The sequence below is a fragment of the Aquarana catesbeiana genome, linkage group LG03 (assembly GCF_042186555.1).
Source record: "Aquarana catesbeiana isolate 2022-GZ linkage group LG03, ASM4218655v1, whole genome shotgun sequence".
NCBI lineage: Eukaryota > Metazoa > Chordata > Amphibia > Anura > Ranidae > Aquarana > Aquarana catesbeiana.
The window spans coordinates 20,638,752-20,653,222 of record NC_133326.1 but is presented as its reverse complement, the minus strand read 5'-3'; the positions used below and the strand labels follow the sequence as shown (position 1 = coordinate 20,653,222).

General features: G+C 45.6%; 1 protein-coding gene across 4 annotated transcripts in view; it reads left to right on the top strand.

Moving 5' to 3' along the window:
• ASB7 (ankyrin repeat and SOCS box containing 7) overlaps window positions 1-14,471 on the top strand; it is a 78,298-nt gene that overhangs the window by 37,185 nt on the left and 26,642 nt on the right. For all 4 annotated transcript variants that reach the window (XM_073618365.1, XM_073618364.1, XM_073618366.1 and 1 more), the window contains one exon: window positions 6,006-6,611. In XM_073618365.1, coding sequence (XP_073474466.1) covers window positions 6,006-6,611 — 606 coding nt within the window. The remainder of the gene's footprint in view (window positions 1-6,005; window positions 6,612-14,471) is intronic.

Genomic DNA, 14,471 nt, shown 5'->3' with positions numbered 1-14,471 from the left:
TTAGTCGTGAAATGAAACATATATGCGTGACCTCAGTGATCCAGCATTTAAAATGTCACAGGTACATTCTGCTTATAAGCCATTGTACCACCCCTTTAATGGGATCCATGTTTTGTTGGAGAACTTGTTAAGTGAACATTAAAGTAGATCCATATGTTCAGGAAAGTTACTGTCAGAATGATGTCACCAAATTGATGTCCCCACGTCTCTTGTGTTTGTTGCCAAATAACATGTTTTTCTGTCATGTGGGTTCTAATGTGATGTCCTCATACACATTTATTTCCATCAGTAATCACTAACATCACAATCTCACAGCACTTGCCCACATGTTATGGTGCCCACATTGGACAGCTAGGTCAGCGAGGGTGTCAAAGAACAGCAAGTATCTAGGATGTTTGTAGTGCGGTATGAATATGGATGCTTTATTCTTTTTTTTAAATATTTTTTTTTAATTTGTATTCTAGTATTAAAGAAGGACTTAAAGAGGAAGTAGACCCCCGATGGGTTTTACTTCCTTTTTTTGTTCCCAGCGAAGTAAAAGCATAATGTGCTAGTATGCATCGCATACTAGCACATTATGTGCCACTTACCTGCAAATGAAGCCCGCTAGAGGCCGCATCCATGTCCACCCCTCTTCCTTCCGGGGCTGCACACTCCGGCTCTGTGACTGAGTCGTGTGACGTCTCTCCTGCACATGCGCACGGGAGCTGCCAGTCACGGCACTCGCTAGTGAAGAAACGGCACGGAGGGCCGTTTCTTCACAGTGCATGCTCCGATGACATCATCAGTGCAGTACAAAGTCAATATCTCTTACACAGCACACGTGTGTGTGCTTTATAAATAACGTACCATTCTATACCTGATTTCAGAGCGCCGCTCACGTGACCGGCCGCCTCTCTCCCCCTCTCCTCCTCCCCTCCCGACTGACGTCAACAGGGGATTCTCGGCCCCTCCCGTTCTAGCTGTCAGATCGGGAGAGGGGAGAACTGGCCAGTTACGTGAGCGCCGAGCGGCGCTCTGAAATCAGGTATAGAATGGCACTTTATTGTAAGTTTTTGGAAGAACAACCATCTCTGGAGCTCTGTCAGAGTGATAATCGGGTTCTTGGTCACTTCCCTGACTAAGGCCCTTCTCCCCTGATCGCTCAGTTTGGCCGGGCGGCTCACTCTAGGAAGAGTCCTGGTGGTTCCAAACTTCTCCCATTTATGATGATGGAGGCCACTGTGCTCATTAGGGACCTTCAATGCTGCAGAATTTTTTCTGTACCCTTCACCAGATCTGTGCTTCCATACAATCCTGTCTTGGAGGTCTACAGACAATTCCTTGGACTTCAGGTGTGTGCTTTTCCAAATCACGTCCAATCAACTGAATTTACCACAGGTGGACACCAATCAAGTTGAAGAAACATCTCAATGGATGATCAGTGGAACCAGAAGGCACCTGAGCTTAATTTTGAGTGTCATGGCAAAGGCTGTGATACTTATGTACATGGGATTTTTTTTGTTTTTTATTTTTAATACATTTGCAAAGATTTCAAACAAACTTCTTTCACATTGTCATTATGGGGTATTGTTCATAGAATTTTGAGGAAAATAATGAATTTAATAAATTTTGGAATAAGGCCGTAACATAACAAAATGTGGAAAAAGTGAAGTGCTGTGAATACTTTCCAGATGCATTGTATATTACTATACATTTACATGATATCCACCATTTCAACTGTATTCAGATTTTAACATCTTTTGATTCCTTTCTTCCTGTCCCTCTGTGTTCATTATAATAAGCTGCGGGGACAAGTTCCTTCAAACTGAACACAGTGTACCAGGAGGCCCTTAAATAATGTATGTTGTGTTGCTTGGAAGGGTGACAAAGCCACAGTGGAGCATGTTACCTAAACTCCTTACACCATTCACGCCAGACCACAGGAAATCCACTGATCGGCAGATGTTCTTACACATGCTTTTTCTTAGTGAGGACATGAAGGCAAAGAAAAGAGGGCATGGAGGCAAGAGAGGACACGTCTGGGCTGGAAGTCCCGTGTTAAAATGTGCAATGTAATATATATTTGATTGCACTTTGAGGCTTGCTGAGAACAGTAATATGATACAGGAAGTGAAGGGAAGTCTTACCAACAGGGGCCACAGAGAGCAATAAAAACCTGACAGGGGGAGCTTCCTTTTCCCAACGCTATACAAAACTAAAAGTGTGTTTTTTGCTATGGTACATTTGCCTTGCAGCACTGGGGTCCTCAGTTCAGATCCTGTCTAGGACAACTATATGCGTGGAGTTTGCTTGTTCTCCTGTGCTCTCATGTGTTTCCTCTGGGTACCCTGGATTCCTTACTAGGGGCCGACCGATTATCGGCGCGGCTGATTATTTTCACTTTTTTTTGAAGTATAGATAACAAACTTACCGATATTACTGATATTGCTTCAAGTGGTTGTACTGGGGTGATGCATGCAGCTCCATTATTTAGAGCGAACTGTCGGCTTTCTTGTAATAATAACCGGTGCGCCTAAGCAGCCCGGCCGGCCCTTATCACAAGTGGCAGGAGGGGACGTCGCCACCTTTCGCCGCTCAGCCCGGTTCTCCCGTCCCACCGGGAGGCCTGAGCGACCAGCCGGCACGTCCGCTGGCTGGCCAGAGACCCGAACAAAACCGATTGCTTTGCTCGGGTCTCGGCTCTAGTAACCCGGAAGCGAAGTGTCATCACATCGCTTCCGGATTACTCTCAACCTAAAAGCGCCAGTTTTAAAAAATAGAAAGTATATTGGCGTTTTTAATATTTTAAGTGCAGTGGAGGGGTTTGGGGTCTTATAGACCCACAGATCCCTCCATAAAGAGTAACTGTCACGCCTATTACTGTCGCAAGGGATGTTTACATTCCTTATGACAGCAATAAAAGTGATAAAAACAAATTTTTAAAAAAAAAACGGCTGTGTAAAAATTTAATCTACAGAAAATCGGCACCTTATATCGGCTATCGTCCTTAAAGGGTTTGTAAAGGTTCAGGTTTTAAAAAAAACAAACATGTCAAACTTGCCTCCCCTGTGCAGTTGGTTTTGCACAGAGTGGCCCCGATCCTCCTCTTCCGGGGTCCGTCAGCGGCGCTGATGGCCCCTCCTCTTCTCGAGTGTCCCGTCGGAGAAGCGCTCTCCTTTGGGACACCCGTGTGGGCACGCTCTTGTGTCCTGCTTCTGCGTCTATTGACACAGATAGCAGGACTCGGTCCTGTCCCCCTGCGCCCACATCATTGGATTTGATTGACAGCAGCGGGAGCCAATGGCTGCGCTGCTATCAATCTACCCAATCAGGACCCGAGGCACCGGCCGAAGCTGGTGTGCTCGTTCCCATCGTGGAAAACACAGGCTTCAGGTAAGTATAGTGGGGGCTGGGGGGGGGGGGGCTGCTGAGTGACAGAAGGTCTTTCTCTATCGAATGCGTTAAAGTAAAAAACCTTGAGGGTTAACAACCCCTTTAAAGGCAGCCGAAAAATCAGTATCGGCCCTGAAAAAATGATATTGGTCGACCCCTATTCCTTACACACTCCAAAGACGTGCTGGTAGGTTATTTGGCTCCTGTCTAAAAATTGGCACTAGTATGATATTCTACTGAGCGCAACCAAGTTGGCTGTCTCACCTACTATGTGGCCCAACACCAGTTTGAAAAGTCCCCAGGGCGGAAAGCACTATAGAAATATAAAGAAGGACTCATGCTTACTGGACGTTATAAAAACACAAGTAGTGTGTCTTTTTCCGCGTTTAGTGTTAGCAGCAAGAAAACACAAGCTAAGGGATCCAAAAAAGCTCAAAAACCCTGGTTCGGCGGGTTTTACCGCGTTTACTGGTGTTATGGTGTTTTTACTGCTCCAAAACTCCTCTCAAAACCCACCAGTTCTGGGGTTTATTTTCCAGCCAAACAATGCCTCAGCCAAAAAATGCTGATAACAGCCTATGTGTGGATGGACACACAGGATAACACGCTGGGGAGTTTACTAGCCTTAAAAAAACCCGCCAGAAGCCAAAAACAGCAGCTGTAAAAACGTCCAGTGTGCATGGGGCCCTATACTGCTAGCATTAGTAAATATATAGGAAAGTATATAATATTTGCTTGTTTTAAACCTTGTTTTCACATTTCTTCAGCTACTTCCTGCCTTCCATGCCTAGGAAAATTATTTTGTACATCCCAGGAGTCTTCAAGAGGGGAGGAGGGTTTTCTCAGCTAAGCACACCCTCCTACCTGCATGCCTGAGCTCCCGTTTTTGGGTTGTGGTGCTCAGGTGCACTGTAGTTCCGCTTTAATGAAAATTATTTAAAAGTATCCTTAAAATGGTAGTAAATTGTGCAAAAAAAAATGGTTCCACTGCAGGCCTATGTCATAATGTGCTAGTATGCACCACACACTAGCAAATTATGACAGACTTTCCTAAAAAAACGGATCCCTCCAGGGGCACACTGTCACTGCTGACAAGGATTCCAACTTTACCCGGTCTACCTTCCAGGTTCGCGAGCTATGGCCGTTTGATTGGCCAAGCTGCAATAACGTCACTCCCGCACATGGACGTCACGGTCACTGACTGCACAGTTCACTCAATAGACTGCATACCATCCATTGAGAGCGCAGTGCGCATGCGGCTTCTACGCGTGTAGATATATTCTATACGGTGCACGTTTAGGAGAATTTCAGTGTACCTACAATTAAGCCTCAAAGGGGTTGTAAAGGTACGTGTTTTTTCACCTTAAAAAAAAAGGTGAAAAAACACCTGTCAGGGACCGGCCTCCCAGCCCCCCCCCCCCGTTTTACTTACCTGAAACCCTTGCACTTGACCCACGGGGATGCGCTCTCTCTCTGCCGGGGTTCTCAGCCTCTATGGATGCCAATTGCTGGACTCGGGAGCGCCCGCAAGGTAACCCCCCAGGAGAGCTCTTCTCCTAGGGGGTTACCTGATGTGGGGAGGAGCCGCGAGAGCCGCCAGGGGGACCCCATAAGAAAGGGTTAGGGGCCACTCTGTGCAAAACAATCTGCACATTGGAGGTAAGTATGACATGTTTGTTATTTAAACAAAAAAAAAAAAAGAACCTTTAGTGTCACATTAATTATAAAACAATGAACACCTGACAGAAGCTCTAAACCCTTCCCTGCCATAACAACAAAAAAATAAAATTGGTTTGGATTCCCTGAGAAGTATCTGAGGTCCCCATTGCTGACCTTCTTTTGAAAATGCTAGTTGTCTGGCAATCCCTGGCTCACTGATCCAGGAACAAGCATAAAATCGCTGAAGTCCTAACTCCCAGCCTGCATACTTTGCCTTGACTTCAAGTCATGGCAAAGAACCACTGACGACCACTTACCTGTTTCAAAGGAGAAGTAGGGCCAAAGCTCTTTTGGCCCTACTTCTCCTGTAGGTTACCAGAGGTCAGAACCAAACTCTGCTGTCCGCTGATGTAACTTAGTTGGTCCAGACTCTGGAGAAATCCCGACTTTAATGCCAGGATCCACGTAGATTCCTGACCAGCAACTGGCTCGGCCTCTCAGTGTGTCGCTGAGAGCTTGAGCCAGCTGATCACACCTCTTCTACAGCCTGGTGCTCCAATGTAAAACATGCAGAGCAGCCACAGGCAGCAGGCTGTGCAGGTCAGTGACAGGTTGCCATACACCGCAGCTGTATGTCCAGGGCTGGGACAAGGGGTGGCTGCCCTGGGCGCAATGGTTATTTGCAGGGATGGGGGCGCCCTGTGCCCGTTTCTGTTACAAGGCTGACAGGAGTAGTGACAGTGATATCACTGTTAACCCTAAGCGGGGGTGGGGGTGCAGTTTGGCATATTTGCCCTGGGCACAGGATGACCTTGTCCGGGCACTGGCTACATCCAAGCATTTGCATGCATAAAGGGGTGATAGAACAGTTCTCAGTGCAGTTTTAAATTAAACAAATATTTGCGGAGTGTGTACTAAAGGATATTATCTGTAATAACTTTTTTCTTTGTTGTCTTTTTTTTCCTACTCAGCGGATCCTACAGTAAAGGACTTGATAGGGGGCTTTACAGCGTTACATTATGCTGCCATGCATGGACGGGCTCGGATTGCACGTCTAATGTTGGAATCGGAATATCGCAGTGACATCATTAATGCCAAGAGCAATGATGGTTGGACACCGCTGCACGTGGCTGCCCACTACGGAAGAGATTCTTTTGTCAGGTTACTGTTGGAGTTTAAAGCTGAGGTTGATCCCCTCAGCGACAAGGGCACCACTCCCCTGCAGCTCGCCATCATCCGAGAAAGATCCAGCTGCGTCAAAATTCTCCTGGACCACAACGCCAACATTGATATTCAAAACGGGTTTCTGCTACGCTATGCTGTGATCAAAAGTAACCATTCGTATTGTCGCATGTTTTTGCAAAGGGGGGCTGATACGAACTTGGGGAGGCTAGAAGACGGGCAGACACCTCTTCACCTTTCGGCTCTGCGGGATGATGTCCTTTGTGCTCGTATGTTGTACAATTATGGGGCCGACACAAACACTAGGAACTATGAAGGGCAGACCCCTCTAGCTGTATCACTAAGTATCTCTGGAACTAGCCGACCTTGCCTGGATTTCCTACAAGAAGTACGAAGTAAGTAACTACATCTTATCATAATAGTCTTTTGCGCTTTTACACTTTATACTAAATCTATGACTTGTTCCAGTATTATCAGTTGGCCTCATTACTATTATATTTCCAAAATGTGCCATTAACTGCAAAACACGGGGCCCTCCGCTATGAAGATTGCAGCAAAAGCTTGCATGATTGATCTCTGTGTTTATAAAAGTGTAGCGCTAATGATATAGATATATATATCTATAGATAGATATATATATATATAGATATATATATAGATATATATCTATATATATATCTATATATATATATATATAGATATTTATATCTATAGATATCTATATATATATCTATAGATATATATATTTATATATATATAATTCACAAATGCATATCAGAATATGAGTCTGGATGCGAATTGTGCCTTAAACAATAATGTAACACTTCTGAGGTTCAGAGTGAATATAACAATATATGTGGTGAAAACCATATATCAAATTGCAGCAATGCAACTGTGCCGTATCGTTATAAAAAATGTGAAATGCAAATGTTATAAATATGTACGTGAGTGATATTTAAGAAATAAATGTGTAAGACAGAATGCAACCAAAGTCGCACAAAGTCGCACACATCAAAAAAAGAAAAGCATGTGCTCTAAATGAACATATAAATGCATAGGTGTGATCCACCAGAACAATGTGGGAATCAAATATATAAACAATCGTGAAATACACAAACTCACATAAACCCTAAGGCCCCTTTCACACTGGGGCGGTAGGGGGCGTCGGCGGTAAAACAGCGCTATTTTTAGCGCTGTTTTACCACGGTATTCGGCCGCTAGCGGTGTGGTTTTAACCCCCCGCTGGCGGCCGAAAAAGGGTTAAAACCCCTCGTATAGCGCGGGTATTGCCGCGGTATAGCCACGCTGTCCCATTGATTTCAATGGGCAGGAGCGGTTTAGGAGCGGTGAATACACCGCTCCTACACCGCTCCAAAGATGCGGCTTGCAGGAGATTTTTTTCTTCTCCTGCCAGCGCACCGCTTCAGTGTGAAAGCCCTCGGGCTTTCACACTGAACAAACAGCGGAGGCTGTTTAGGGGCGGTTTGCAGGCGCTATTTTTAGCGCAATAACGCCTGCAAACCGCCCCAGTGTGAAAGGGGCCTAAAGGTTAGTGAAAAGTGTATAAATGAAAAAATAAAAAATAAAAAAACGCTGTGTATCCACAGCCTATATATATGCGAACATAAAAGATCACTTGGTAGCATATAAATAGAGACCTAAATGACATTAGTGATAGTTTAAACAAAGAGTGCCTATAATTTCAAAAATATCAAAGATAGTGATACAAAATTGAAATGTATCATATAAAATCCATATTAGTATGGTGCCTTCATATTTGTAACATAAAGTGAGGAAAGTTGAGGTACTCTTACCAGTGGTGGTGGACTCACAGGCCGTTAGCGGTGAGTCAAACGAGCATATACCGACATGCGGTGAGTGTACCTCGGATCCAAAACAAGGAAATATTCCAACTTGAAGGGAAACGTGGAACTGTACTCACCGAGGAGGATACACTAAGCCTGAGTGCCCAACTCTCCTGTTTGCCGTTTTTAACCAGAGGTATTAAGAGCCTTAATCTACAGTCCTCTCAATAGTTGAAGGTTTTCAAAATATACCGTAAAAAAAGTAAAGCCTCCACATAGTGTGAATCCAACAAACGTCTTCCAACCAATCTTCCAACATCCAAAAAAAACGGTTATTTATAGTAAAAAAGGTTCACTTGAACAGGTAAAAAAAAGCGCAGTTTAAAAGAGTGGCTAAGTTAGCATAACGACACTACGCGTTTCGTCCTCATAGACTTCTGCTGGGGTATGTATGTCACGTACTCCAGCAGAAGTCTATGAGGATGAAATACACCCCTCCCGCATTGCCCTGCCCATTGAAATCAATGGGCAGCGCTGCCGAAGCACCTGCAAAGCGCTTCGGCAGTGGTGCTTTTAACCCCTCCTGCGCCGCTTAAACAGCGGTATAGCATCACTTTACCGCTGGCGCCCGCACCACCCCAGTGTGAAAGTAGCCTAAAGGTGTTTGCATTGGAGTGCGACTGTCCATATCTTAATTTTTTTATTAACTATGTATGCAGAGCCAGCACCCTTGATCTTTTGCGCAAGGATGTAATTATGACTTCACCACCTGGAGCGGTACAAATCTTTTTTTCTTCATGTGCCACTTTGTGTTGGTCTATCACATAAAATCCCAATAAAATACATTTACGTTTTTGGTTGTAACATGACAAAATGTGGAAAATTTCAAGGGGTATGAATACTTTCAAGGCACTGTATATAGCGTCATCAATTTACGCAGCACTTTACATATATATTATACATTCACCTCAGTCCCTACCCTCAGGCAGTTTACAATCTATTTCATACATTTCAAAATTCATACATCAAACATCAATATAAATATATTAAAAAAATTCCCACAATTCATCTTGTGCAAATAAAAAAAAAATCACAATTAAACTTGTGCAAATGAATAAAAGGCCACAAACGATCGCATGCGAATAAAAAATAAAAATAAAAGTCCCACAGTTGTTCTTATAAATAAAAAGTGATTTATAGAAGTTAATTGAGTGAACGCCCACAATATGTAAGAACGTCCACCCAAATCTCTTGAAATAGGTGTCAGCTTAGGTTCAAAGCCTCCACCAAATTGTAGCAAAATGCAGGCACTGCAGATTCAAAAAAACGAGACAATATACATTTGTATAACCCTGTTTTAAATATCTGCAAATACATTGTAGTAAAATTACTGTAGTTTTGTTCCTGCTGGGAACTGCTGAAGTTCTCAAAGTACAAAGGAGGTTCCCCAACAAAATAGTTTGTTGTCAAATTAGATGACGGTAGGGAGTTTTGTGGCTCCCAGCATCCATGCATCTGAAGGATATGTTTATATTGTGTTAATGCTTAATATTGTATACCGTATATACTCGAGTATAGGTCGATCCGAGTATAAGTTGAGGCCCTAATTTACCACAAAAAAATGGGAAAAACTTATTGACCCGAGTATAAGACGAGGGTGAGAAATGCAGCAGCTACTGTAAGTGGAAAAAGAGGATCAACAATGCCCATCTGCAGCTGTATACCTCCCTGTATCCTGTTCATGTGTCCCTGTCCCTGTGTCCTGTGCATGTGTCCTGTGCATGTGTGCATGTGTCCTGTGTATGTGTGCATCCTACCTGTGTCCTGTGCATGCCTCCATGTGCCACTCTGCACCGATCAGCATGTCATAATACAATTCAGCCATTCTACTCTTCAAAAGCCACACCTCCTCCCCGTCCGTGATAGGCAGAACACTCCATTTCTCAGCAGTCAGCCTATCACGGACATTCTCTCATCCTCATACCACGGACGAGGATGAGAGAATGTCCGTGATAGGCTGCACACTGACTGCTGGGAAATGGAGTTTTCTGCCTATCACAGACAAGGAGGAGGCGCGGCTTTTGAACAGTGAATGGCCGCGGAATGGTATGTATCACACGCTGGCCGCCGTCTGTCTACATGACACGCCACACACTGATCATGTAGACAGACGGCAGTGACTCGATTAAGTCGTGGGGGGCACTTTCAGCCCCAAAAAAAGGGCTGAAAATCTCGACTTATACTCGAGTATATATGGTACTTGGTGATGCCCAGAATCACCCAATGGCAGTAGAGATTCTGTAGGTTTTTTTTTTTTTTTATCCTTACACCTACTCATAGCAGCATTAAAGGGTCCTTTCACACGGGGCGGATCCGTGATGATCCGCCCCGTGAACATCCGCTTGCTCAGCGTGGATTGCTCCGTGGATCCCTGCTGCGCAGGCAGATGACAGGTCCGTCGCTGCACACTGTGCAGCGACGGACCTGTCAGAGCGCCGCTCTCCCCTATGGGGGATCGGATGATGACGGACCGTAGAGTCCGTCGTCACTCGATCCGATCTGAAAACGGATGGAAAAGTAGGTTTTTCCTCCGTTACACTTTTTCGGATCGGAGCGGGTCGGATGTCGGCGGACATGTCACCGCATCCGACGCTCCATAGAGGTCTGTGGAGGGTCCGTTCAGGTCCGCCTAAAAAACTGACAGGCGGACCTGAACGGATCGTTCATGTGAAAGAGGCCAAAATGTACCTCAAAAGTACTAGCCTATTTAGAAGGCAGCTAACAATGGCAGTCCCTATCCTTCTATCCTTTTATCCTTTTATCCTTCTATCCTTCTCAGCATGTACTTTACGCAGAGGTTACTGTCAGTGGAAACTGCTTGTCAGTTCCGTCAGTTGATCTAGATTTGTCGGCAGCTGAAGCTGTATGCAAATTTCAACTCTTCCTGGAAGTCTTCACCCTGACCCAATATTTTGAACCTACCTTACAGTCAAATCTGAAACAACCAAGCTAAACAGCCATAATGGAGACCGTTGTACTAGTTTCTCCATATGTGGAAGAAGGTTAACAAAAAGATATAGAGGTTATTTTCATGCTGGGCTTTAACAAAAACCAATGTAAAGAAAAAAATGTGTGCAGCCATCCTTAATGTGTAACCTGTTCCTAACTCTGAAGATGACGCTAAGAATAAACCCTTCACTGACCTCCATCCTAACACTTAATGTCAGCCCTCCAAAATTTCCACTCGCCTGCTCGCATTAGGCGAGTGGAAATAAGCTGAGGGTGAGTGTGGAGCAAGGGATAGACTGGCCGCTCTGATGCCCTGTAAAAAAAAAGGCCGCCCCGCTTCTGCCAGAAGCGATCAGCTGAGAAATTGTCAGGAGGAGAGCCGGGCCGGATCACACAGAGAGAGAAGAGGATGTGACACAGCTTGGATCTAAAATGCTGGCTGCTGTCAAACGAAGTCCCGTCTCTTGGACCAGCTCCTATGCTAGACAGCACACTGGTCCAATGCCGGGAAATTGAATCAGTGTGCTGTCTATCATAGGAGCCGGTCCACTAGGCAGGACAGCGGCCAGCGTTTCAGATCCAAGCTGTGTCTGCCCGCTGCTGCCTCGAGGGAAGAGAGAGAGAGAGGGGCTGAGAAGCAGCCGTGATATAAGGTAGTGGCTGTAGTGTATACAATAATAAGTCAGTACTAGTACATATATTGTGATTTGTGATGGGAGGTTTTAGTGCCCCATCATTGGTGTTCCGGGGGCTGAGTGGAATAATGCCCAATCATTGGTTTTCCTGGGGGGGGGGGAGATAGTGTTCCATTGGTGTTGTTGGGAGGGGGGGTAGTGCCCCATTGGTGTTCCTTGGAGGTGAGGAGAATAGTGCCAAATTGGTGATGCTGAGGGGGGGGGGGGGGGGGGTAGTGCCTCATTGGTGTTCCTTGAAGGTAGGGAGAATAGTGCCCCATTGGTGTTCCTTGGAGGGGGAGCGGGGGACTAGTGCCCCATCATTGGTGTTCCTGAGAGGAATAGTGCCCCATCATTGGTGTTCCTGAGAGGAATAGTGCCCCATCATTGGTGTTCCCTGGAGGAATAGTGCCCCATCATTGGTGTTCCCGGGAGGAATAGTGCCCCATCATTGGTGTTCCCGGGAGGAATAGTGCCCCATCATTGGTGTTCCCGAGAGGAATAGTGCCCCATCATTGGTGTTCCCGAGAGGAATAGCGCCCCATCCTTGGTGTTCCCGAGAGGAATAGTGCCCCATCATTGGTGTTCCCGAGAGGAATAGCGCCCCATCCTTGGTGTTCCCGAGAGGAATAGCGCCCCATCCTTGGTGTTCCCGAGAGGAATAGTGCCCCATCATTGGTGTTCCTGAGAGGAATAGCGCCCCATCATTGGTGTTCCTGAGAGGAATAGTGCCCCATCATTGGTGTTCCTGAGAGCAATAGTGCCCCATCATTGGTGTTCCCGGGAGGAATAGTGCCCCATCATTGGTGTTCCCGAGAGGAATAGCGCCCCATCATTGGTGTTCCCGGGAGGAATAGTGCCCCATAATTTTCATTATTACTTTAAATAAACGAAAAATTTGCATATTACTTTTTTTTTTTTTAATGATTTTATCCGATTAATCGAAACAATAATCCGGCCAACTAATCGATTATGAAAATAATCGTTAGTTGCAGCCCTAGTTGATTATTCAACTTTTGTTGAATGAGCCTGTTGGAAAATTGTTGGTTCTAACAGCATCTGCATCCAGACACAGTATGGGTATTCTGACAACCAGCCCTGGCTGTCTTAAAGCGGAGGTCCTCCCTAAAAAAAAAAAAAAAACACGCTCCTTAAAATACATAAAAAAACATTCGGAAAAAAAAAATATTTTTTTACTTGCCAGAAATGGCTGTTGCTAGGCAGATCGTCCTAATCTGCCACTTCCTCCTCCGCAGTTCTTGTCCTCCCTCGCTTTGTCTCCTGGGAGATGGGGCGTGACGTCTTCTGGGACATGTGTGTTGGTCCCAGTAGACAGGCGTCCATTCACAAAGCGCAGCGCGACTCGCGCATGCGCAGTAGGAAACGGGCAGTGAAGCCGCAGGGCTCCACTGCCTGTTTCCCTTCGTTAGGATGACGGCGCCGGCACCCGATCCGGTGGACGGATCGGCCTGGGGGGGGGGGGGCGCCTCGCTGGACAGGTAAGTGCCCTTATTAAAAGTCAGCAGCTACAGCGTTTGTAGTTGCTGACTTTAAAAAAAAAAAAAATGGTCGGACCTCCGTGTTAAAGCGATAGCCCAGCATGGGGATTTATCCATCTGTGCTATTAGCGTGGATGGAGGAATCTATTAGATTTTTTTTTACGTTTATCTGTACGTGTATCCCAGCTTTATACCTGCTCTGTAGGACTTGTGCTAATACCGTATATACTCGAGTATAAGTCGTTCCGAAGTCGAGGTCCTAATTTACCACAAAAAAATGGGAAAAACTTAGTGACCCGAGTATAAGCCGAGGGTGAGAAATGCACAGCTACTGTAAGTGGAAAAGAGGGTCAACAATGCCCATTTGCAGCCTCACTGTGCCCATTTGCAGCCATAGGTCCCCCGAACTTCAAACTCGGTAGTTAAGGGTTCCTAGATGCCCCCTAGCTGCAGCCAAAATTTGGGGTCTCTGAACCCAAAGGGTCCCGAAATGACATTGCTGCAGATGGACACAGTTGACTGAATTTGGGGCCCCGTATCTTGGGGCCACTTAGTGCTAAGAACCCCAAATTTGGTGTGCAAACCCAGTGGAACTATATATCCAAAGCTGGGGTTTCTAGCACCAAGTGGCCCCGAGATACAGGGCCCCAAACATCGGTTCAGAAAATGTCAAGCACTTTTCTGTAGCAGAGAATGACATTTTCCGAACCGGCTTTGGGGCCCCGTATCTTGGGGCCACTTGGTGCTAGGAACTCCATCTTTGGACATGTTGTGGTACCAGTTCCACTGGGTTTGCACACCAAATTTGGGGTTCCTAGCACTAAGTGGCCCTGAGATAGGGACCCCCTAAGTCGGTTCAGAAAATGTCAAGCACTTTTCTGCAGCAGAGAATGACATTTTCCGAACTGATTTTGGGGCCCCGTATCTCTGGGTCACTTAGTGCTAGGAACTCCATCTTTGGATATGTTATGAAACCAGTTCCACTGGGTTTGCACACCAAATTTGGGGTTCCTAGCACCAAGTGGACCTGAGACAGGGGGCCCCAAAGTCAGTTCGGAAAATAAATTTTTTTGCTGCAGAAAAGTGCTTGACTCGAGTATAAGTCGAGGGGGGGCACTTTCAGCACAAAAAAATGTGCTGAAAAACTCGACTTATACTCGAGTATATACGGTAATGGTTTTTTTTCCCCATAGCTACTAGTGATGTGCTATTCAGATGGTGGCCCTTTTTCTTCGCTTTGCTTTGATGCCTTGATGCAGATTGCAGGT